The 25,563-nt window shown below is 37.5% G+C and overlaps 1 protein-coding gene across 1 annotated transcript in view; it reads right to left on the bottom strand.

Annotated features, from left to right (window-relative positions):
• LOC142349838 (syntaxin-1A-like) overlaps positions 1-25,563 on the bottom strand; it is a 59,099-nt gene that overhangs the window by 16,057 nt on the left and 17,479 nt on the right. The window contains exons 3-4 of the mRNA XM_075401642.1: positions 13,169-13,355; positions 2,048-2,304 (exon numbers count right to left, since the gene is read on the bottom strand). Coding sequence (XP_075257757.1) covers positions 2,048-2,304; positions 13,169-13,355 — 444 coding nt within the window. The remainder of the gene's footprint in view (positions 1-2,047; positions 2,305-13,168; positions 13,356-25,563) is intronic.

Raw genomic sequence — 25,563 nt, 5'->3', positions numbered from 1 at the left:
TAGTCTTAAGACTTATTGTGATCTCTTATTGATTATCTATGCATGATAACCATGTTTTTCCTGCCATCGTGTTATTTCTGAGCGTAGTTATTGACCTCCATTAAAAGCTTTTGAGGTTAATGGCTGTTAAGACTTTAAAAAGTTTTTCGAATTTTTTTTGGAACATTAACCAATCCTAAACTTTTTTTTCGTAAATTGTCAGTCAGTCTTACTTTCGGGATACCTTTTTATTTCTAATGCAGCCAAAAAAATGGGGTTAGCGGTTTTATCTTCTACCTATTAGTTTTAGAACTTCAATGCCACAAGTTTTCATGTTTTTTTAAATATTTTCGAGTACTTTTTCTTATATTTGGATGCTTTTGAAATCTTATCACATTATCCTAATACTGATGGTTCCCATTGGTTTATGGAAGACGTTCAACATTTCATATATAAAGTTTTCAGAGAAGAACTTATGATTTAAATTGCTTCGACTCTTTCTTCTGGCACCTCTGAAATTTTGGTTGTTGCCTGTCTTTGTTGTTGTTTTCATCCTCAATAACTTTTTGTAAGACTCTATTGACCAAATACGATTAACAAACAAACTTGTCGTCCCAGAGAGGCATAATTTAGCGTATTTAGTGGATTCCGTTGAAAGCTAATGAAATTAATGGCGTTGATACTACGAGTTTTCTCAAAAATTTTGTGGTTCTAATGTATTTGTACATATTTGATTTTTTTGAAACTATATTGATAAAAAATAGGAATCCCATTGCTGCTAAAAAAAATTGAACATAGAAAGGCTTTGAGTGAAATGTTTGAAATTTTTTAATGCCTTCGGCACTTTTCTCGCGCAGTTTTTTTCTCGAAATTGCTGTTTTTGCATGTTTTTGTTCTTTAGGTAGCCATAAACCGGTGACAAGACTCTTAAGCTTGTAATTGAGGATTGAATTAATGTTGTTACCCGAATCAGTTAGTCAGTTTACAGCCTTTAGTCTTAAAGTTTATGACATACATTTTCAAACCTTTTCAGTTTTTGTTGTTCTTTTCGTCAAATTGTAACTTATTTTCATCAATGAGAGGTCACATCCAATTTCTTGTATTCCAAAAATAACATATCTACTGATACTATTTGTCACCGATGCTTTGTTTGTTGGACAATATGCGTTTTTATAAACGTTTCTTGAGTGGTCATTTTTTGCGCTTCTTTTTCTCTTCTCTCAGAACAACAATTTCTGCAGCTGAATTAGTAGCAATAAGATTTGAATGAAAAATACATACTATTCAGATAATAGCTAATAATTTTAATGGTAGCAATAGTTTATGTTTTCGCAAATCGTTTCTAATATTTTAAATTTTTCTTTAGTTCGTTTCTAAGTCTTAAACTACTCAAAGACAAGGCCTTTTGGTTTTATAGTTACTTTTTATTACTTTATCAAGGATCATTCAGTTAAAAGCTAATGATTTTTAAGACTTTTGAAATTTCTTGGTTTAAAAAATGTTATTAATTTTCGAATTTCGCCTCAATGATCCTTCTCTTTGTTGACTTGTAATATAGTCTCATTAAGTAAACTTTCCATCCGCTGTATAGTTAGACGAAATTAAGTTTGAGTAATTAAGGTTTTATCTGACTGCATTTTGACGTTGTTACTATGTGCTTTTAAGTTAAGATATTCAGTTTTTCCTGTGAAATTTTTGTTTTTGCGAATTTTTTGGTTTTTTTTTGTCTCGTAGTCTCATTAAGGTCAGATTTCATTGGCGCTGTAATAAAGCATGGCATTATGTAATTCAATTAGATAGGTTGTGTAACGATTGTTTTAAAATCAAACATCTATTTTTGTTATTTCTTCATTTGGTTGACAATTAAGTCAAAAATGTAGATGATCTCGGGTTGGAACATCATGTGCGAACGCACATTAACGAGCCGCCTTGTTTTGTTATGTATTATAAGCGGAAGCATCTGCCTTCTCCTTCCAAAAAATAAGTCGATTTTTTTCGTTAATAAGTTTTAGTAACTCTTTAGAAATTTATTTTTTTCTGTTGGTCACCTGACAAAAACGCAACAAACCTGACTGTAGACATTCATATTCGCCTCATACATCCTCTCAATTTCCTCAGCTGTAAATCCCTGGTCTGCTAATTCCAGCTGTCTTTGGATTTTGCTCTTGACCTTCTCTTTAAACTGCAATTGTGATTCGTAATAATCACTCGTAACTTCTAGCATCAGTTTGGTCATACTTCGACACAGTGTTCGTCTCTCTCGCATCTCAATTCCGTTCATGTCTTCTCCCCTCCGCTTTGCATCTTCAATTTCTTTTTGCAGGACTTAAATACACAACAAATTTTAGGAGCTTTGCCGATTTTTGTTTTTCAAACAACTCTGTTCAAAAAATCGATACAGTTATACATACTAATTGATAATATTTTCAAATAATTTGTAACAAACAAACTAGAATTAAAACTTGAAAATCTGCGAGCAATAAAAGAGGTCCACAAACTTAACAATGAAGTTCTGCTGAAGTTCTATATAGAAAGATTCATGCGCAAAAAACAGGAAGCAGTCCAAATCAGCAAGTTATTACTGAGTTATGTGTTAAAAACTCACGTACAGCAACACGTGCTGTTTAAAACGTAGCATACGTTTTGCTCAACTTCCGATGAAATAAACAGAAAACATATTAGGAGTAAATTGGTATTGCAGGAGATTAGTACTGCAGTGAAATTTGAATAGACACCACTTCCACAACAAGACCAAACAATGTCCTCAAAAAATCAAAACATCTCCAATTTCCAATGAGGAAAATGTGATCAGGTCTATCCCTCGAGTTAGGTCACTAAGTCCATCGAGCTGCTAAAACCGATGTTCCAACATACACAGCAGTTTCGGTGAACGGTACAATTAGAGCCAACGAAAAACTACACAGTACCTTAATGTTCTCAGGTTTCACTATTTATATCCTATTTTTTTGGACGAATTGCTCAGTCAAGCGGAAAAAACATTCTACAACAAATGTCAAGCACAAATATTGCATCAGAGACACATGACTGCAATATCTGCTTCAAACGTAAGGAGCAATTAAACAAAAATTCGGATCTATTCTGTTTTGCCCCCCCCAGCTTAGTGAGCTTATATTTTTTACGCCCTCCAGGCGCACGTGCTATTTTCTTACATAGTAACATGCTATATAACAACATATAATTTGTAACTGAACCAACAAACCTACCCGAAAGATTGCTGGAAAAAAACACCATCCATTCCCATGACCGAGATCGGGATTGAAACAAGAAATTGATTGTTTTACAATCAAACAAGTGTGCACTATTTCAATTGGATTTTGTAGTTAGGCACACTACTGTTCCTTACACAGAGGATACAAGGATTAGTTATACTAGCAAGGAAAATAGATCTGGTAACTAGGACAAATTAAAACAAAGGGTTTATACGGTTTGTTTTCTCCTTAGTTCCTTTTTCGATAATAATTGTTCTGCTTTGTTGAAAAACAAGAGTTGAAAAGAGTTTTCAGTAGAAATGGACGAAACTAGCCGTAAAACTGGCAGTGGCTTGACGCAAAGCCAGCAAATTACTCACTAATCCAAAAAATAAACTGAATTATAAAATTCGAGTTGATACAAAAACGAGGAAAAATTTAAAATGAGAACAGCGATATCTAAACAAAACCGTTTAGCCATACCCAAAAGAGCCATCATTGATTCACATAACCCCGCTTGGGATTGAAAGAACAGAAAAATGGAGTAGATTGATTGGTGTACAAAAAAAAACATTTTGAAAGTGCGAACTTTTTATTTCATTTTGTAGTTAGACATACTCCTGTTTCATAATGAGGATTGAAGGGCTAGTACCAATACCAAAGAGCATTACAGATAGTAACTTATAAAACAAAAACAAAGCGAGCAGGTTTGAAGCATGATGTTTTTCCAATTACCTTCCGAATGGTGTGAGAAGTTGGTTATTTGAAATTTGAGGTTTTTGAACGCGATTTCACCGCTGTTTCATCTCCTGAGTGTTATTAATACCATACGTTAGTTTTCTAATGGCGCCTATTTGCAACTGACTGAACTCATCGCCGAGCAGCAATTCTCTTTTTTTTTTTACTTGGACACTGTCGCAAGATATTATTGAAAATCTGGTTTTTGCCCCCACTTTAATATGATCTCTGTTGTCTCACGACCTAGTATAATTAATGATGGTATCATTGCATTCCAATGAAGCATAAATAAACCCAATTAAGAGTGAGTTTCTAGCTAGTTCTTTTCAAGACCTTGACACTATTTGTTCGCAAAATAGTTTTGTTGTAGCTTTGAGCGTATGTAGAAATTTTGTTATCTTATTGTTTACTCCTATTAAGGACAGGTCTCACCGGTCGATAATGTGAATTATTTTTTAACAATTTAGTTGCTTCAATGCAAAGCTAATTCTTTCCATGACTTTGATTTTCGTTCTTTTTAAGAAATATCAAACTTTTGAGGTTTAACGAGTTTTCATTGCTGAATTTGGTGTTTTATCTCTTCGTCTCCTTAAAAACAACTCTCATCGGCTAAGGACGCGTCTAATTCAATTGAATGAACCATTTAAGTTTTTAGCGGTTTTCACCATTGACATACCTTTTTTCCGAATTTTACTGAATTTTTGAGTTTTATTATATTTGTGGTAATTACTCTTCTTTGATCACTTATTCTCCATAATGGCAGATTTCACCGCCTGTAGGTGAATATAATTAGTCGCTTGCGTTCAGGGAAATCATTTTTAAGACTTTGACACCTGCTTTTAGGAAAAAATGGATGGTTTTAAAAGTTGAATTTCTATTGAAAAGCACAAGTTAATAAGTAGAAGTGTTAAGGTTTTTTGTTGTGGTCTTTTCACTTAGTCTCAATCACAGCAAAAAATCTTCTTGACTTTGAAGTTTGGCATCATTTTGGTCAATTTATTGGCGCCAACTTTTAGCTAACATTTTTTTCACTGAGATACCATTTGTTTTTGAAAGGTTTAGCTGAACTTGCGAATCTTGTCTTCATTTGTAGTTCTACTGTCCCTTTTTCAGCCGCTAGAACTGATAAAAAGTATTTTATGACTTTTTATTTGTTAAAATTTTATGATATGCTGTGGTTTATGGGCGAAACATGGGTTTATAAAGCGAAATAAGTTTTTATTCAACGGAGTAAAATAAACAGTCCCGCTATAATAGTCGGTGGAGAGGATGAAGACGGCTATTAACAACATTATTTCTTCCCAAACTATGTCCCCACAACATAGCCCCAACAGACAACGGGAAAACAGAAAATGAGCAGAAAAACTAATAAAAAATCAAATATGTTTAGCAATTTACTGCAATATATTCTACAAGTTTACAAGTTTCAACGTCCAACAATTCACCCTACAGCAACCTGTGATACTGCATAGTGACCATCCATGAGACAGACAACACACTGAACAGAACTCCAAAAGACAGAAGCAACAAAACTTTAATAGAAAAAATAAACCAAATAACGTCACAAAATGCTCTATTTAGAGGGGCTTTAGCTTAGAAATATATTATCGGCGTGAAAAATAACTCTACAGGGGTTCGATCCACTGACCTCCAGTTTGCCAGTCTAACATCGTGAATACTCAGAACATGCCTTTGATTTTCGTTCGCTGACAATCGCTTTTACCAACTCTATTTCAAAACGAGAGCAACTTTGATCAGTCAAAAATCTGAAGATCTAAAGTGTCACTCAAGAAGTTATAGAATGTTCTTGAACAAAAGTGCAAAAACAGCCTAGCAAAAAAAGACATACATATTTAGAGTAAAAATTTCAAATTTCGTTCAAGAGCAATTAAAAATGTTAAAATCTTGCTTCAAAAAGAATTTTGAAAAACGTAAGCAAAAATAGGGCAAATTAACAGAAAACAAAAATTTTTCAATTCTCCTGAAAGGTCATAAAACTTACCATAAAAAGCAACTGAAACCCAAACTCCTGTATAGAGTCAATATTTGAGAGAGAGATACAAAACATGAACCGACTAACGTCAGCTGAATTGCTATTGGAGGACAAGCGGGACAATTTTATTTACGGGGAGCGTAACTTAAGAAAAGCTTTAAGGGCGCAAAAAAACGACTTCTCAGGAGTTGGAAACCCTGACCTCAGGTTTGGCAGTCTGAGATATTAACCACTCAGCTACAACAGCTTTGATCTATTTTCATTCACAGTCGTGTTTACCAACAGAAGTAGAGCAATCTAGATCACTCACAAATGGAGAACTAATGTTAAAAAGTCATTCAACATAGCCCCAACAGACAACGAGAAAACAGAAAATGAGCAGAAAAACCAATAAATCAAATATGTTTAGCAATTTACTGCAATATATTCTACAAACTTACAAGTTTCAACGTCCAACAATTCACCCTACAGCAACCTGTGATACTGCATAGTGACCATCCATGAGACAGACAATACACTGAACAGCACTCCAAAAGACAGAAGCAACAAAACTTTAATAGAAAAAATAAACCAAATAACGTCACAAAATGCTCTCGAACGAAAAGCGGGGGCGCAATTTAATTTAGAGGGGCTTTAGCTTAGAAATATATTATCGGCGTAAAAAAATAACTCTACAGGAGTTCGATCCACTGACCTCCAGTTTGCCAGTCTAACATCGTGAATACTCAGAACATGCCTTTGATTTTCGCTTGCTCACAATCGCTTTTACCAACTCTATTTCAAAACGAGAGCAAATTTGATCAGTCAAAAATCTGAAGATCTAAAGTGTCACTCAAGAAGTTATAGAATGTTCTTGAACAAAAGTGCAAAAACAGCCTAGCAAAAAAAGACATACATATTTAGAGTAAAAATTTCAAATTTGGTTCAAGAGCAATTAAAAATGTTAAAATCTTGCTTCAAAAAGAATTTTGAAAAACGCAAAAATAGGGCAAATTAACAGAAAACAAAAATTTTTCAATTCTCCTGAAAGGTCATAAAACTTACCATAAAAAGAAACTGAAACCCAAACTCCAGTATAGAGTCAATATTTGAGAGAGAGATACAAAACATGAACCGACTAACGTCGGATGAATTGCTATTGGAGGACAAGCGGGACAATTTTATTTACGGGGAGCGTAACTTAAGAGAAGTTTTAAGGGCGCAAAAAAACGACTTCTCAGGAGTTGGAAACCCTGACCTCATGTTTGGCAGTCTGAGATATTAACCACTCAGCTACAACAGCTTTGATCTATTTTCATTCACAGTCGTGTTTACCAGCAGAAGTAGAGCAATCTAGATTACTCACAAATGGAGAACTAATGATAAAAAGTCATTCAACATAGCCCCAACAGACAACGGGAAAACAGAAAATGAGCAGAAAAACCAATAAATCAAAATTGTTTAGCGACTTACTGCAAAATATTCTACAAGTTTGAAGTTACAACGTTCAACAATTCACCCTACAGCAACCTTTGATACTGCATAGTGACCATCCATGAGACAGACAACACACTGAACAGAACTCGAAAAGAAAGAAGCAACAAAACTTTAATAGAAAACATAAACCAACTAACGTCACACAAAATGCTCTCGAACGAAAAGAGGGGGGCGCAAAAGCGGAGATCACTCACAAATGGAGAACTAATGTTAAAAAAGTCATTCAAAAAGTCAAAAAATGTTCAAGCACAAAAACTGTCGATCAAGAAATTTTGCAAAAAATAAGACACAGGTTTACAATAAATGCTTCAAAGATCGTTTGAGAGCAATTGAAAACCTCTTAAAACCGTCAGAAACACCAAAATCACAAAAACAGCCCAAATCTGCATATAAGAATAATAAATTTTTAAAACGATCCATTAGGCCTCTGATTGAACAAGCACTTGATAATTAAAGAAGTCACTTTGGCAGAAAAAATAAACTAAAACATGCTTTGAAAAAGCCGCACGCGAACAACATTTTCTGCTTCGCGAAAACTGTTTTCACCCCTACTTTCACTCTCGAAACTATGAATGGACAAAACAGCCCACTTTACTTTCTCTTCTTTTGACTTGTTCGGCCGCGTGTGGTATTTGATATCCTGCGGAAAGAGAAGTCACCAATTTAAAAACATAGCCCGCAGACTGCCGGAATAGCTGCGAAATCGACTTACGTGTCGTGAATTATAGAGAAGCATACAGAAACGAGTGGGGAAAAAAGCTATCGCGCCTATCTTAAAAACTTGAATTCAAAGGAGCTATGTGCGCTGTTGGGTATCATTGAGAACAAGATTCTCGTGTGCAAGATTTCTGCACAATGTCAAGGTTCGAACCGCAATCTCTGGCATAAGAGTCGGGAGAATTAACCACTCGGCTATCATGCCCCTGTCACCGCCAATCTGGCAATCGATTTTGTTTTAACAGTAGAGAATTTCAATGCGAGCAATTTGGGTCACGCAAAAAGCAAGATATCAAGCCTATACAAAAAAAATCACTGAAAAAGTGAAGAGAAAGAACGTTGTAGAACAAATGTTGTGCGGTGTTCCGCCTTCAGTTAATATTTTGCTTTCAAAACGGGTGGTTGCATGGTTCTGTTCGGCATTGCTGTCAGGCGGTTTGTATTCTGCTTTGTGTTCTGTGTTGCTGAATTGTTGACTGCGCTGGGGGGTCTTTTTTGTCCGGTAGGGGGGGGGGGGGGATCTTGGTCTTTGGGGTTGAATTCTTTGCATTGAGGTTGCGCGTTCGAGCTTGGTTAGGGGGGGGGTCACCAGGAAAAACTGTGCGGTGTTCCGCCTTCAGTTATTATTGAATGTGTAGTGTTGGTGGTGCGGCAGCCGGACGTCAGAGAAGCAAACTAATCAGCTTGCTTCACTAATCAGCTTGCTTCACTGACTCCAGTGTTGGTGGTGTTTCAAAAAGACCCTTGAGTTATAGTTACTTTGGCACGATATGCCTGGGCTACCCTTTGCCCACTGTTGTTCCTTGTCAACAGTTAAAACTTTCGTGAGATTTGCTTCACAAATCTTCTTTTGCTACCGTGAAAAGTCATCCATTTCCTAACCATTGAATTACATCTATATAATCAACATTATGACTTGGTGTTTCTTAAAGTTACAGTTATAGCACGTGCCTCTCCTGGTACAAATGTAAAATGAAAAGAGCTTACAGCCCGCAAAATAGCTACGCTCAGCTTACAGCTTCGCAGCTATAAAAAACTAAGAGCCGCCGTTCGAATCCCTTTTTTTCCCTACTTCGCGCGAATTTTAGTTGAAATTGCAGCGTAACGTTATCCACTTATAGAACTTACGTCTGATGGAGGCCTTGATAGCATTGGACACCAGTTTGATGTCGTCACATCGCATCTCAATCAGTTCGCTTTCTTTCGTCTGGCCTCCAAAATGCAAATTGGGTGAATTGATAAACTGTGCCTGGAGACCTTTCACTTCTCTTATCTGCAGTTTCAAACTATCGATGCTTTCTTTCACTTCAGTCACCTATAATACGAATCAAACTTAACAATTACACCAACATATATTATATACAAATGCGGCTTTAGTCTGCTTTAGTCTTCATCTTTTAAATGTTTGCCAGTCTAACATCGTGAATACTCAGAACATGCCTTTGATTTTCGTTCGCTCACAATCGCTTTTACCAACTCTATTTCAAAACGAGAGCAACTTTGATCAGTCAAAAATCTGAAGATCTAAAGTGTCACTCAAGAAGTTATAGAATGTTCTTGAACAAAAGTGCAAAAACAGCCTAGCAAAAAAGACATACATATTTAGAGTAAAAATTTCAAATTTCGTTCAAGAGCAATTAAAAATGTTAAAATCTTGCTTCAAAAAGAATTTTGAAAAACGCAAAAATAGGGCAAATTAACAGAAAACAAAAATTTTTCAATTCTCCTGAAAGGTCATAAAACTTACCATAAAAAGAAACTGAAACCCAAACTCCAGTATAGAGTCAATATTTGAGAGAGAGATACAAAACATGAACCGACTAACGTCGGATGAATTGCTATTGGAGGACAAGCGGGACAATTTTACGGGGAGCGTAACTTAAGAAAAGCTTTAAGGGCGCAAAAAAACAACTTCTCAGGAGTTGGAAACCCTGACCTCATGTTTGGCAGTCTGAGATATTAACCACTCAGCTACAACAGCTTTGATCTATTTTCATTCACAGTCGTGTTTACCAACAGAAGTAGAGCAATCTAGATCACTCACAAATGGAGAACTAATGTTAAAAAGTCATTCAACATAGCCCCAACAGACAACGAGAAAACAGAAAATGAGCAGAAAAACCAATAAATCAAATATGTTTAGCAATTTACTGCAATATATTCTACAAACTTACAAGTTTCAACGTCCAACAATTCATCCTACAGCAACCTGTGATACTGCATAGTGACCGTCCATGAGACAGACAATACACTGAACAGCACTCCAAAAGACAGAAGCAACAAAACTTTAATAGAAACAATAAACCAAATAACGTCACAAAATGCTCTCGAACGAAAAGCGGGGCGCAATTTAATTTAGAGGGGCTTTAGCTTAGAAATATATTATCGGCGTAAAAAAATAACTCTACAGGGTTTCGATCCACTGACCTCCAGTTTGCCAGTCTAACATCGTGAATACTCAGAACATGCCTTTGATTTTCGCTTGCTCACAATTGCTTTTACCAACTCTATTTCAAAACGAGAGCAAATTTGATCAGTCAAAAATCTCAAGATCTAAAGTGTCACTCAAGAAGTTATAGAATGTTCTTGAACAAAAGTGCAAAAACAGCCTAGCAAAAAAAGACATACATATTTAGAGTAAAAATTTCAAATTTCGTTCAAGAGCAATTAAAAATGTTAAAATCTTGCTTCAAAAAGAATTTTGAAAAACGCAAAAATAGGGCAAATTAACAGAAAACAAAAATTTTTCAATTCTCCTGAAAGGTCATAAAACTTACCATAAAAAGAAACTGAAACCCAAACTCCTGTATAGAGTCAATATTTGAGAGAGAGATACAAAACATGAACCGACTAACGTCGGATGAACTGCTATTGGAGGACAAGCGGGACAATTTTATTTACGGGGAGCGTAACTTAAGAAAAGTTTTAAGGGCGCAAAAAAACGACTTCTCAGGAGTTGGAAACCCTGACCTCATGTTTGGCAGTCTGAGATATTAACCACTCAGCTACAACAGCTTTGATCTATTTTCATTCACAGTCGTGCTTACCAGCAGAAGTAGAGCAATCTAGATCACTCACAAATGGAGAACTAATGATAAAAAGTCATTCAACATAGCCCCAACAGACAACGGGAAAACAGAAAATGAGCAGAAAAACCAATAAATCAAAATTGTTTAGCGACTTACTGCAATATATTCTACAAGTTTGAAGTTACAACGTCCAACAATTCACCCTACAGCAACCTTTGATACTGCATAGTGACCATCCATGAGACAGACAACACACTGAACAGAACTCGAAAAGACAGAAGCAACAAAACTTTAATAGAAAACATAAACCAACTAACGTCACACAAAATGCTCTCGAACGAAAAGAGGGGGCGCAAAAGCGGAGATCACTCACAAATGGAGAACTAATGTTAAAAAAGTCATTCAAAAAGTCAAAAAATGTTCAAGCACAAAAACTGTCGATCAAAAAATTTTGCAAAAAATAAGACACACAGGTTTACAATAAATGCTTCCAAGACCTTTTGAGAGCAATTGAAAACCTCTTAAAACCGTCAGAAACACCAAAATCACAAAAACAGCCCACATCTGCATATAAGAATAATAAATTTTTAAAACGATCCATTAGGCCTCTGATTGAACAAGCACTTGAGAATTAAAGAAGTCACTTTGGCAGAAAAAATAAGCTAAAACAAATGCTTTGAAAAAGCCGCACGCGAACAACATTTTCTGCTTCGCGAAAACTGTTTTCACCCCTACTTTCACTCTCGAAACTACGGATGGACAAAACAGCCCACTTTACTTTCTCTTCTTTTGACTTGTTCGGCCGCGTGTGGTATTTGATATCCTGCGGAAAGAGAAGTCACCAATTTAAAAACATAGCCCGCAGACTGCCGGAATAGCTGCGAAATCGACTTACGTGTCGTGAAATATAGAGAAGCATACAGAAACGAGTGGGGAAAAAAGCTATCGCGCCTATCTTAAAAACTTGAATTCAAAGGAGCTATGTGCGCTGTTGGGTATCATTGAGAACAAGATTCTCGTGTGCAAGATTTCTGCACAATGTCAAGGTTCGAACCGCAATCTCTGGCATAAGAGTCGGGAGAATTAACCACTCGGCTATCATGCCCCTGTCACCGCCAATCTGGCAATCGATTTTGTTTTAACAGTAGAGAATTTCAATGCGAGCAATTTGGGTCACGCAAAAAGCAAGATATCAAGCCTATACAAAAAAATCACTGAAAAAGTGAAGAGAAAGAACGTTGTAGAACAAATGTTGTGCGGTGTTCCGCCTTCAGTTAATATTTTGCTTTCAAAACGGGTGGTTGCATGGTTCTGTTCGGCATTGCTGTCAGGCGGTTTGTATTCTGCTTTGTGTTTTGTGTTGCTGAATTGTTGACTGCGCTGGGGGGGTCTTTTTTGTCCGGTAGGGGGGGGGGGGTCTTGGTCTTTGGGGTTGACTCCTTTGCCTTGAGGTTGCGCGTTCGAGCTTGGTTAGGGGGGGGGGGTCACCAGAAAAAACTGTGCGGTGTTCCGCCTTCAGTTAATATTGAATGTGTAGTGTTGGTGGTGCGGCAGCCGGACGTCAGAGAAGCAAACTAATCAGCTTGCTTCACTAATCAGCTTGCTTCACTGACGCCAGTGTTGGTGGTGTTTCAAAAAGACCCTTGAGTTATAGTTACTTTGGCACGATATGCCTGGGCTACCCTTTGCCCACTGTTGTTCCTTGTCAACAGTTAAAACTTTCGTGAGATTTGCTTCACAAATCTTCTTTTGCTACCGTGAAAAGTCATCCATTTCCTAACCATTGAATTACATCTATATAATCAACATTATGACTTGGTGTTTCTTAAAGTTACAGTTATAGCACGTGCCTCTCCTGGTACAAATGTAAAATGAAAAGAGCTTACAGCCCGCAAAATAGCTACGCTCAGCTTACAGCTTCGCAGCTATAAAAAACTAAGAGCCGCCGTTCGAATCCCTTTTTTTCCCTACTTCGCGCGAATTTTAGTTGAAATTGCAGCGTAACGTTATCCACTTATAGAACTTACGTCTGATGGAGGCCTTGATAGCATTGGACACCTGTTTGATGTCGTCACATCGCATCTCAATCAGTTCGCTTTCTTTCGTCTGGCCTCCAAAATGCAAATTGGGTGAATTGATAAACTGTGCCTGGAGACCTTTCACTTCTCTTATCTGCAGTTTCAAACTATCGATGCTTTCTTTCACTTCAGTCACCTATAATACGAATCAAACTTAACAATTACACCAACATATATTATATACAAATGCGGCTTTAGTCTGCTTTAGTCTTCATCTTTTAAAATGTGCATTCACTTTGACTTGACAGGTGTCCAAAAGAGCTCACGTGCTTTCTTTCACATTATGACAAGGCCTTCTTTGTTTTGACAAGACGATAAAAAGGTATCTAAATGAAAGTCAAAGTTTAATAAATAAATATTATATATATATATATATATATATATATAGAGAGAGAGAGAGAGAGAGAGATCAAGCAAGCCACGCAGCGATAACAGGGCGCCCACTTTATTCCCATCATCTAACTAACAATAGTAGCAAAACAACAGAAGTAGATTTCCAATGAAAACTGAACAAAAAGCGTTGTCCTACAGCAAAAGCAGTCCAATAGCGCAGAAAGAGCTGCCCGATGTATACGAAATATGAAGAGCAATGGAGCTGGCTGAATAGCAAATTTTTGGTCCGAGTTTTTAAACCCTTTTCTATGGATTAGGGGAATCGGATTTCCTTCTTCCTGCAAAATTTTCTGTCAATTCATGAATGGAGTGTTTGATTACTACCGACAGCTGGTCGACTACTGCCTTTCCACTTACGCTTCGGAGAAATTCAGCAACAATTATAGGTCGAACGCGTGGGCAATTGTCTACGGAAATAGTCTACAGAATTGCCAAAAATGCCCGCTAACACGTGCGGTTTGGGAAAATAGTCTAAAAATTTAGTTCGAGCAGGCTGAGCGAAAGTCGGTCAAAAGTCAAAAGATCTTTGCCATCATGAATGTCTGGACCCGAGGGGCTATCACTTCCAATCGTTCGGAAAAATGTTTGTTCAATTGCTTAATGTTCATTTAGTTGCTGATAATTAATAGGGCGATAAGTGGAATTTGAAAATTACTCGCGAACAATTTTATTCAAGCTACCGATCACAGTTTCTGTGAAAAATGGCAGCTTCCCCTGCAACAGTGCTTCTAAAAAATATTAATTGATATTAGTCATCTGTTGGCCTTAAAAGAAATTGATTCAAGCATTTATGAGAAAAACAGCACAAGTTCTGAACACTATAATTCGCCCACCAGATGTAAACAGTGCCAGAAGCATCAAAAATGTTCTCAATTGCCGCATTTTTCAGTTTATCATTGTTTTCAGGCACTGTGATGGCCGATTCGTGCCGATGTTGACGAACGGGTCACTCCGGTCTGACGTGAACTTTACACATACTATTTATTCGTTCCAATTTTTAGATCTTATCCATTGCATTTCTATTAGTGCATCGAGTAGCCTGATATTTAGCGCACAGTGAGGTTTCTCACACCAGTAAGTCGTGACCACTGAAGAATCTCTGCTTTGAACTCTGAACCATTACATATGCTTTTGCTCGTTGATTCTGGTCACTCACTCTAATTACGCTATTTCATTTAGGATGTGTATCCAGGACAAAGTTTTTATTCCGACGCCACTTGTGGGAGTGAGGAACTCAATGCTCCACTGTTCTTTTTGTTCAGTCAACTTTGATCGGTCGATATACTTACCGTAAAGAGTTGTGAGTGGTTTCACAAGAAAACCTGTCCAGCGCAGAGTGTGAAATTAAAAAGCTTTTTCAAAATTCCTCTTTTTAGAGGAGTTATCGAGGTTTAAAATTTTGTGAACATTTCACTTTTCACAATGATTTTCTTCTCTTTCAGAAACAATTTGCGAATTTCTTCACAATTCTATCTGAAGAGATATCGAGGCTCTTTTGTCTCAACGCGGTTTTTTAAGACAAGTTTGGATTTGGATCAATATTTTTGGATTTTTAGAGCACTTTGTTTCTGCGGCTGTTTGAATTATTTTGCTTTCTTCTCATGACTTCCTAGCGAAGAATAATAAGTACGATGCATATGTTTTAATGGTGAATAAATGATTTCCGAATTAATCTACGCAACTAATAGTTTTTTGACTTGAACGAAATCTAAATGAAACTCGCGGTTTATAGTTTATGAGTTTGATTACTTTGAAATTTTTGTAGTAAAAAATTAGTAAACTTTTGAGTTCTCTGTTTTTTCTTCTGTAATTGTGCCACTGATTGAGTAATGAAAGGTCTCATTGACATCAGTAGTGGAATAACGGGAGCTTATCAATGGCTAGAGTTCATAGCTTGTAATTTCTATGACTAGACACCATCTGTTTTAAAGAATAAAAGTGAAATTGGAGTTCTCACCGTTTGTTTCTTAGATGCGCCCTTCAAAATGAATTATTAAAGCCAAAAATGAGGCACATTTTTACTGGAATCTAAATTTCCCTTTGTTACGCACTGACTTTTAAGAGTGTTCCTCATGGTGTTTTCGGAGGTTAATATTAGCAGTAAATAATGTGAATAATTGTCATTTTACAAGGACTTATTTTGATGTTTCACAGTGCGGTTTTTAGCGGATATATTTTGAATAAACTTAGCTAGTAATAGCCTTTTATTGAGCGGTTCGGATGCGCGATATAACCACTAGTAACCTTGGGTTTTGGAGCCTTATTTAGCCACAATATAATACTAAAGAAGCCTGTTCTAACTTAGTTATTTTATGAAGAATTTCCAGTTCAATCTTTAATTATTTTAACATAAATTATAACAAAATAATTAAAGTTTTCGGAGATAAAATAAGAAGTTTCGAGATTATTGTTGAGTTCGAATAGCAACTGATAGTCAGGCTGTTTCTCCGGTGTTCTGCAGATCGTAGGTTCCACAGGACTGTAGCTTGAGTTGTATTGGTCCTTCGTAAATATTTACTGATCTACAAGTTGGACAATTTCCGGCTTTTGTATGTCTCTTGATGTTTGTTAAGTACATACAATTTCCGTATTAGCACCTACTTTATCAGAATAATTACTTCACCAAGTACATAATTTCTCATGAAGTTATTTACCAATTATGCAAATTTATCGTCAGTGAACTCAAAAAGGTAAAAATTGAAGCTTTTAGGCACTTGATATGTTTATCAGTAAACTGTCAATCAGCGGTTGTATTTAATAAACAAACAAATTAGGGGTTACAGGCCTAGATGGAAATACTAGCTATATATGGCCTTGAAATCTGTCTGAATATGAACTAGATTAAAGCACTTATTTATGGATATTTAAAGGAAAATCATCACGTAACTATGAGGGACGAAATAGGGGCGTGACACTACCGGACTTTATGAAAATTTTCCATGAAGTATACACATGTTTTTGTTGCAGCCACCCAATATATGTTTTCTTAGGAAAGAGTTGTGAACGAAAGCATTAAAGTTAAACACAATTAAAGAATTTAAAAGAGATAAAGTTTAAGGTAAGACAAATTGAGATAAAGGTTAAAATAAAGAGGCTTAAGACAAGATTAAAGGCTTTGAAGAAACATTTGAGAGTCGAGAATGCGCTAATGCTGAATAAAGAGTGAGAACATAAGATAGAGTTAGGGTTGAGAGAACGCATAAAGATTAGCACTGAAGATAATCATGGTTATTTTGCTGGATAAAGGCTCTAAATGCTGAATAAGGTATCACATATGTACTGGTTGAATGAGTGGGCTAAAGCACTGGTTATTATCGTGGATTTGAAGCACTAGTTTTGAATGGAGAAGCACTTAGAAGGAAAACTTAATGGATGAAGGGATACTTAATCAGTTAAAGGATTAATAATTGTCGAACTATATAAGACTTTCATGGACTCAAAGCATACTTTCCTCTCGGGGTGAAGCCGGGTTATCTAGTTCATCTTCTGTGTTGAATCGGTCCATGGTGTTGAGTGACATGGTAAAAGTTGCAGGCATGGAGTTTCGTCTGTGATGTCGTTTGAGAATTCCCATGTCTTCTGGCGATATAACTGTTGGTGGTGTCTTGAGTTGTTTCGCGAGGTTTGAGACTACATCTGCTTTCAGATGTTTCGGTACGGAAACTACTGGATTAAGCGGTACATTTGTTCCATTAAGCTTCATGAAGTTTGGCACCATTCGTCGTACAAAGGCTACTTTACGGTATAAATACATGAAGAGGATACGTAAGGCTAAGCTTCCATTAAAGAAAATGATTGTCAAAGAGAAAGCTTAATTGGGACATAGGTTTCGAGTTTGTCAATTAGTGCTGGCTTGAATGATTTCATTTCAGTGGTAATGGGCTTTGCTATGTCGTCTAATGAATATATCATTTTCTGCTGCCAGAGTTAGAAAATGTCATGCGGAAAACTGGAATCACCGAAAAAGCAACCTGGTTTCAATACAACATTAATGAGCTGCCCTAATACTACCAGCCTTAAAAATTGATATGGCACAGAGTAGTAGCAGTAGTAGTACGGTTTTAGGGTAATCCATTCAGTTATGAGACCATTATTCCAAGTTCACAATTACTTCAAAATCTTTTCTGCCAGTTATAGCCGTAGCCACAATTGCAGTTAAATCTCCATTTGCATATTCATTAAAGAAGAATTGATTCCCTACAAGGCCTACAGGGCTTCATTTAGAAAAATAGTATTAAACTGAAAACATAGTAACTCAAAAGTAGTAGTAGTAGTAGTAGTAGTAGTAGTAGTAGTAGTAGTAGTAGTAGTAGTAGTAGTAGTAGTAGTAGTAGTAGTAGTAGTAGTAGTAGTAGTAAAAGACTTCAATTGACCAAATTATGGATTTTAATACAACACATCAGAAAGATCTATACATATGGCACAAACAAGAAATTAATCTATAGCTATTACAACTGGTGAAAAAAAAATTAATTACAAAAAATAAGAACGGCAAAGCGCACAACGACATTTGATGGACCAACAACATGTCACGTACGGATTAAACTTTGAGTCACGTAAAGTGGAGAAAAAAGTTTTCAGTAAAACTTTGTAGTTGGCTGGTGCCCTCAGGATGTTGAAGTTACCAGTGTCGCTGAAATCATTCACATAGATTTGTACCCGCTTAAAAAATGATTTAGCTGCCAGCTGCTTTTTCGTGGGGCTCACTACAACATGATAATGAGAGTTAGTTCGAAGCATCTTAGAATATGTCTTAATAGAGAAAAAGTCTTCGAATTTTATGCACGTATTGCCCAAAACAATGGAAATAAAGAAGCGAAGATCACGTTCAATCAGTTGATAGCATATCGGAGTATTATTTGACGCACGAAGAAGTGTGTTGTAGTCATTCCTTCCATAGCACCAGCGTAAACCCTTCCAATAAAAATTTTCTAATAATCTAAGATGGCTAACATCAGCAAACCACGCTTAAGAACCGTAAAGCAGAATCGACAAAACACAGGCAGAATATAAATTATACTTGACGCTGTTCGGTAAGCTGTAAGGCACATTATGTCGAAGATAAATAAAACTTCTGAGCTTTCGCTAGCTTGGTCCTCACATGAATATTCCACTTTAAGTTACTTGAGATTTCTATGCCTAAGTCACATGTGTTATCAACTTTTCTTATCAAATTGGACCCAATACTGAAACCACCATCGTACTTTTTAGATACTTGAAGATACACACATTTGTCAACGTTGAAGGTAAGATCATTTTCGGCAGCCCAAGTAAATAGCTTATCGAGGTCTTCCTGGCATTTGCTAAACATGTCTTCCCCGCACATGCTAACTTTGTGTCGTCTGCAAAGCAGAAACAACTTGAGAATTCCGGTAAGGACAGCATGTCGTCAATATACACAAGAAACAGCAACGGTCCTAAGACACTGCCTTGAGGAACTCCACTAGTAACCATAATTTCATCCGATAAAGTCCCATTGACACTTACTCGTTGCGATCTATCACTCAAGTAGGAAAAAATAAGTTTTAAAAAATTGTTATCAAGGCCATATAAAGCTAACTTGTCAAGCAAAATAGCATGGTTAACGGTGTCAAAAGCCTTAGCAAAGTCCAGGTAGATTAGGACTTGCTCGACGTTATCGTCAAAATTGGAATACAGCTCGTCCAAGTAAATAATCAATTGAGTTATTGTTGAATGACCTCTTCGGAATCCATGTTGACGACTGTTCAATTTGTATCGTAGTCGCGAGTAGAAAAAATCAAAAATGAGCTTTTCCAACACCAGGGATAAGCGGGGTAACAACGATATTGGTCTGTAGTTTTCGATATTGTTTCGGGACTCTTTTTTATGAATCGGCGTCACAAATGCACATTTCCAGAGCCGAGGCCATTTGCAGGTAAGAATTATACGGGAAAACAATGAGTGAATTAAGGGCCCAAGAGAAGCAGAGCAGTACTTCAGTACAAAGGGCGGAATTCCATCCGCTACGGCATTTGAGCTTAGAGGCAATGTTTCAAGTAGTTTGATGGTCTGCGAAATGGTAAACACTAAATCATCGAGGTGAATATTGACTCTTTGGGTATCGATGGGAGCTACAGAGAGAGAGGATTGCTTATACACCGAATGGAAGAAAAGATTTAATAGATTGGCTTTTTCCATATCAGATCCAGCAAGCCGATCCTGGTAAATCATTTCGTTAGGAAAAGAGCTGCGTCCACTTAGACTTTTCAACATTTTAAAAGCATCGTTTGTTCTGAATGTTTTTGTTGACTGAAGAAAAGACACTTTATCGAGCTCAACAAAATCCATCACCTCTTTTTTCAGCTTATCTAATTTGTGCTCTGAACTCATTTGTCGTTTAGCGGTCTCTAGTTTATTAATAGAGTGCATCGTCAGTGAACTGTAATAAAAAGGAAACATTTTGCGCTTTTTGCGTTTTCGAACAAGACATGAAGAGATTACATCTACTAATGTCTTCAATAAGAACTCACTAGTATTTTGCAGACTAGATGCTGCCTCAAAGTCAATTAAATCGATCTTGCTTTCTAAAATATTTTAGTTGAAGCTACTCGCTGAGAATTCGGAGGAGAATGGAGCCACGCAGCATGGTAAATAATCGTAACTAATAATGAGGGGATAGTGATCTGAAAAAGATGCAGGCAGCACTTCATAGTCAAAAGCATCAGGTTGAGATACGAAAACCAGATCTAGTATATTACCCCTCTTGTGCGTAGGAGATCTAATAATCTGTTCTAAAAGCAACTCCTGTGTCATCGAGTCAATATAAGACTGATCAACAGAGATCAAGGTGGTGTTACTTTCCCAATTTACATTAGGCAGATTAAAATCACCCATAACCACAAATTTCGACTCTTGAGACGATGCATCCGACTGTTTAAAATTATTGTACAGATCGAGAATACAATTTTCTGCGATTGATGCTGTTGTAAAATACTTTGATCCCCTAGGGGGTAGGTACACGAGGACAAGGCCAAGTTGGAGAAAACGGTTACTAAACACGCCACTAACGAAAAAATCGCCAATTTTCAAACTCGAAATTCTGAAGAGTTGCAAAAAAGAATCATGTGCTGCAAGCGAAATACCTCAGTGTTTTCCTTGGTTTCGATCACTTCTAGCAACAACAGTGTAGGGCATTCCACAAAATACGACAGAATCTGGTATTGAATCATCTATCCACGTTTCAACGAGGCAAACTAAGTCTGGGGATTCCTGTGAGAGCAGTTGATATAAATTGAGCCGTCGTTCTAAACTAAGGATGCTTTGCACGTTGAGAAGTAAGCACTTCAGGATACTTTTGACAGGCTGTGTCAGATAACGCGGTAGTCAATCCCGTTTTTCAATTACTCGCCCTTTTCTTATTACGAAAGCTTTGTCAGTGTATTTATTTTCAAGTGAGCGTTTCTCAAGCCTAAGCTGAGATTGAGCTTCACGTTCCGACTTGGTAAGATCAAGATCGACAAATACTGCTGAATAGTCGTTGGTATCTTTCAATTTGGCCGAATTACGAAGAAATTCTTTTCGTTTCAATAGACACTTGAATTTGACCAGGAGAAGCTGCCGACCATTGATTTCACTGGCTTTGCCGATTCTCTTCGTTTATAGTCATATTTAGTATAGTCATATTTAACTGCACTCAGATAGAACATGTAGAGCACTTACAGCATACAAAACGTGAACATGTATATTCAGCATGAAACTCAACTCTACTGTGAAAAACGCTTCAATGACAAGAAATGAAGGTCCAATCTGAAATAAACTATATCGTTCTTGTGTAAATCGTTAACAATTTGCTAGGCGATTCGACCTCTGGATACATTGTAAAATTAGAACTATTGATTTCCGAAGCCGAAAAACTACAAGACAGACTTGCGAAATCGAACAAACACTAAACTTGAAATGAATAAATTCAAACTAAGCGACTGGAAACTGGAAAAATCTCGAATGCTCTATGCTGCCTAACCGACAAATCGATTGGCAGTGTCTTACCCTAAAACAAGAACTGGGAACGAAAACAGTAATGGATATATTAGTTGAAAAGCACCCCAACCCACAGATAGCAAATCTTGACTTTATTGAGAAAGGCCCTCAATCAAACACATTACCCTATCACCCCTCTATCTACTATCGCATCAACCCATCTGCACTACGTGAAGAACCAGGAAGAACTGAAGACCATGAAGAACCACGGCAGCCACGACCCCTCAGGATTAGATGCAAATGAATGGAGACGTGTGACCACGTCGTTCAAATCTACGTCAAACGACATTTACAAGTCATTGGCAAAGTTGACCATTTTGATTTCGACGCACGAGATATGCTTTCTCGATGCGTACAATAGCTGTAGGTCGATAGAACCCGATAAGTGTCCTGGCGTACGGCCCACAGGTGTTGGTGAGGTAACGCGACGTTGGAAGGACCATCGTAAAGTGCGTCATCAATGACCTCAAATTCCTCGGAGGCAATCTCCAACTTTGCCTTGGTCAAAGATGTGGGAACCTTGCCATTCACTCTTTACGCGAAGCCTTTGAGCAACAGGAGACACAGGCCATTCTCCCTACTGATGCGAAAATGCTTGAAACAGTTTGAACAGAGAATCTCTTCACTTGGCTTTATCCAACTCACATAGAACCCAACCAATCTCTAGGTCTCCAAAAAAGTCTCCAATCCCGTGAGGGCACCAGTCAAGAAGGCCCACTTGCAACGGCAATGTATGGACTAATTATTTAGCGCCTCATTGAAAAAGTTTCGGACTACAACTTAATTCAGAAATGGTACGCGATGACGCAAACACAGCAGAATCGGCTGGAGCGCTGAAGGTCCAACAGTTGAAATTGCATGGTCCTTGATTTTAATAGACAAAGCTTTTAATAGAATGTAGAAAATCATAAAGTCTCATCTATTATACCACTAAATAAATTCGAGTATAAGAAGGGAAGATCACGAAAATCACAGACTAAAGATCAAGCCTAGTGTCATCAGTAAAAACCCAGGCTAGGGAGTCAATAAAAATAACTGTCATGTGGTCGATATATATATATATATATATATATATATATATATATATATATATATATATAATGAACAATAAGGGACTTAAGACGCTGTCTCGAAAGTTCAAATATGACCCTTAAAATCTCCGAAAACTGCCCATTTTATTGGGTGCTAGTAAGTTACGCAACAAAAATTTGCCAAGGTATTAGCCAAGATGTTGTGAGAGGAATGCTTTGGTGAGAATACGACAGAAAGGAACACATTATTATTGAAGAAATAAAATATCATTTTCTGATGCAAGAGTTAGACAATGTCCAATGAGTCATGCGGAAAACTGAAATCACCGAAAAAGCAACCTGGTTTCAATACAACATTAATGAGTTGCCCCAACATTACCAGCCTTAAAAAATGGTTTGGCACAGAGTAGTAGCAGTAGTAGTACGGTTTTAGGGTAATCCATTGAGTTATGAGACCATTATTCCAAGTTCACAATTACTTCAAAATCTTTTTGCCAGTTATTGCAGTAGCCACATTTGCAGATAAATCCCCATTTGCATATTCATTAAAGAAGAATTGATTCCCTACAAGGCCAATAGGGCTTCGTTTAGAAAAATAGTATCAAACTGAAAACATAGTAACTCAAAAGTATAGTCATATTTAACTGAACTCAGAACATATAGAGCACTTACAGAATACAAAACAAGAATATGTATATTCAGCATGAAACTCAACTTTACTGTGAAAAACGCTTCGATGACAAGTAATGAAGCCTCCATTCTGAAATAAACTATATCGTTCTTGTGTAAATAGTTAACAATTTGCTAGGCGAATCGACCTCTGAATACATTGTAAAATTAGAGCTACTGTTCTCCGAAGCGGAAAATCTACAAGACAGACTTGCGAAATCGAACATCAAATGAATAAAGTCAAACCAACCCACAGATTGCATCAACCCATCTGCACTACGTGAAGAACCAGGAAGAACTGAAGACCATGAAGAACCACGGCAGCCACGACCCCTCAGGATTAGATGCGAATGAATGGAGACGTGTGATCACGTCGTTCAAATCTACGTCAAACGACATTTACAAGTCATTGGCAAAGTTGACCATTTTGATTTCGACGCACGAGATATGCTTTCTCGATGCGTACAATAGCTTTAGGTCGATAGAACCCGATAAGTGTCCTGGCGTACGGCCCACAGGTGTTGGTGAGGTAACGCGACGTTGGAAGGACCATCGTAAAGTGCGTCATCAATGACCTCAAATTCCTCGGAGGCAATCTCCAACTTTGCTTGGTCAAAGATGTGGGAACCTTGGCATTCACTCTATACGCGAAGCCTTTGAGCAACAGGAGACACAGGTCATTCTCCCTACTGATGCGAAAAATGCTTGAAACAGTTTGAGCAGAGACTTAGCAAGCCCTAAAAACATCGAAGTCCTTTGTCTATCTCTTCAATTGGCTTTAGCCAACTCACATAGACCCCAAACAATCTCTAGGTCTCCAAAAAGTTCTCCATTCCCGTGAGGGCACCAGTCATGGTGGCCCACTTGGAACGGCAATGTATGGACTAGCTATTTAGTGCCTCATTGAAAAAGTTTCGGACTACAACTTAATTCAGAAATGGTACGCGATGACGGCAACACAGCAGAATCAGTTGGAGCGCTGAAGGTCGAACAAATGAAATTGCATGGTCTTTGATTTGGATACAATGTCATCAAATGTCATTTCATGACCAAAGCAGAGTTTGTCAATGACGCAAAAAAAAAATAAAGACAAAAACGTAAGTATTATTGATGGATCTAGAGTCCTTGGATCTGTAATCGGAAACGACGGACACTCCTGCAGACAAAATATAGAACTACAAAAGCAAAACTATTTACAGAATGCGAAAAATAGCAGAACACGCGAAAAATGCCCCTCAAAATGTTTACAAATGTTGACCAACTCTGCGACAAAAATTAACTTCAGTGGAAGAATCCGAGAAAGTTATCAATGATCACCTAATCCCTAACCTTGTGTGTAACATCAGTTACGACGAGACCTATCGCGAAATATTTTTACTCCCCGTACTCAAAACCGGGCTCAACATCATTTGCCCGCAAGACCGAATTCACGAATATTAAAGGTCAAAAAACTCAGAGCCGCTATCCATCGGGGACGTAGCAAGAATTGAGAAGATCAGAAAGGACAAATCAGTGAAGATGAATTTTAAAAAAATCTAGCATCAGTTATTGATCTGGCCTCTGAAAAACGTGCTTCCTACTGGCCTAATGCCATGCCATTGAAAAATATAACTTCGATTTGTCCGAGACAGAACTTCGAGACGGTATTGCCCTCGCTATGGTTGGGAGCCCCTAAGCTTGCTTCCAATTTTGTTTGTACTGAGTCACTCAGTTGCTTATGACCTTCACTGTCCCAGAGGCGGGTATACCCACTTGAGAGATAACAACATCCGTGGTCCTCTCACCAATCTGCTTGAGGAAATTTGTTTTGAAATCGAGCCGAATCTGCCGCTGCAAGGCGAGACATTCGCAAACAAAACTGCAAGCACTGGAGATGACGCACGATTGGATATTAAAGCCGATGGCCTCTGGTACAGCAGGTTCACAAAAACGTTTTTGTATGTAAAATTTTTCAACCCCTTTTGCGAAAAGCTGCCCGAGAGAAATTGAAGACGCGTATAATTTCCATGAAAACATTAAAAAAAGGCCTCGAGTTCTAAATGTTGAAAGAGCACCCTCAGTCCTTTCAGCTTGTCTTGCACAGGAGGAGCAGGACCCTCAGCAACCCGGGTGATAAAGCAGGTTTCCAACAAACTCAGCCTCAAGAACAACGACGCTTACGCCCATATCATCACATTTATCCAAACAAAAATCAGCTTTGTGCTAGTTCGGAGCTCCGTACTCTGCCTGCGCCGTTCCCGTTCGCTCGGAAGT

This window comes from Convolutriloba macropyga, chromosome 11 (genome assembly GCF_964194025.1).
Source record: "Convolutriloba macropyga chromosome 11, txConMacr16.3, whole genome shotgun sequence".
NCBI classification, from domain to species: domain Eukaryota; kingdom Metazoa; phylum Xenacoelomorpha; order Acoela; family Convolutidae; genus Convolutriloba; species Convolutriloba macropyga.
This window is presented reverse-complemented; position numbering and strand designations above follow the sequence as displayed.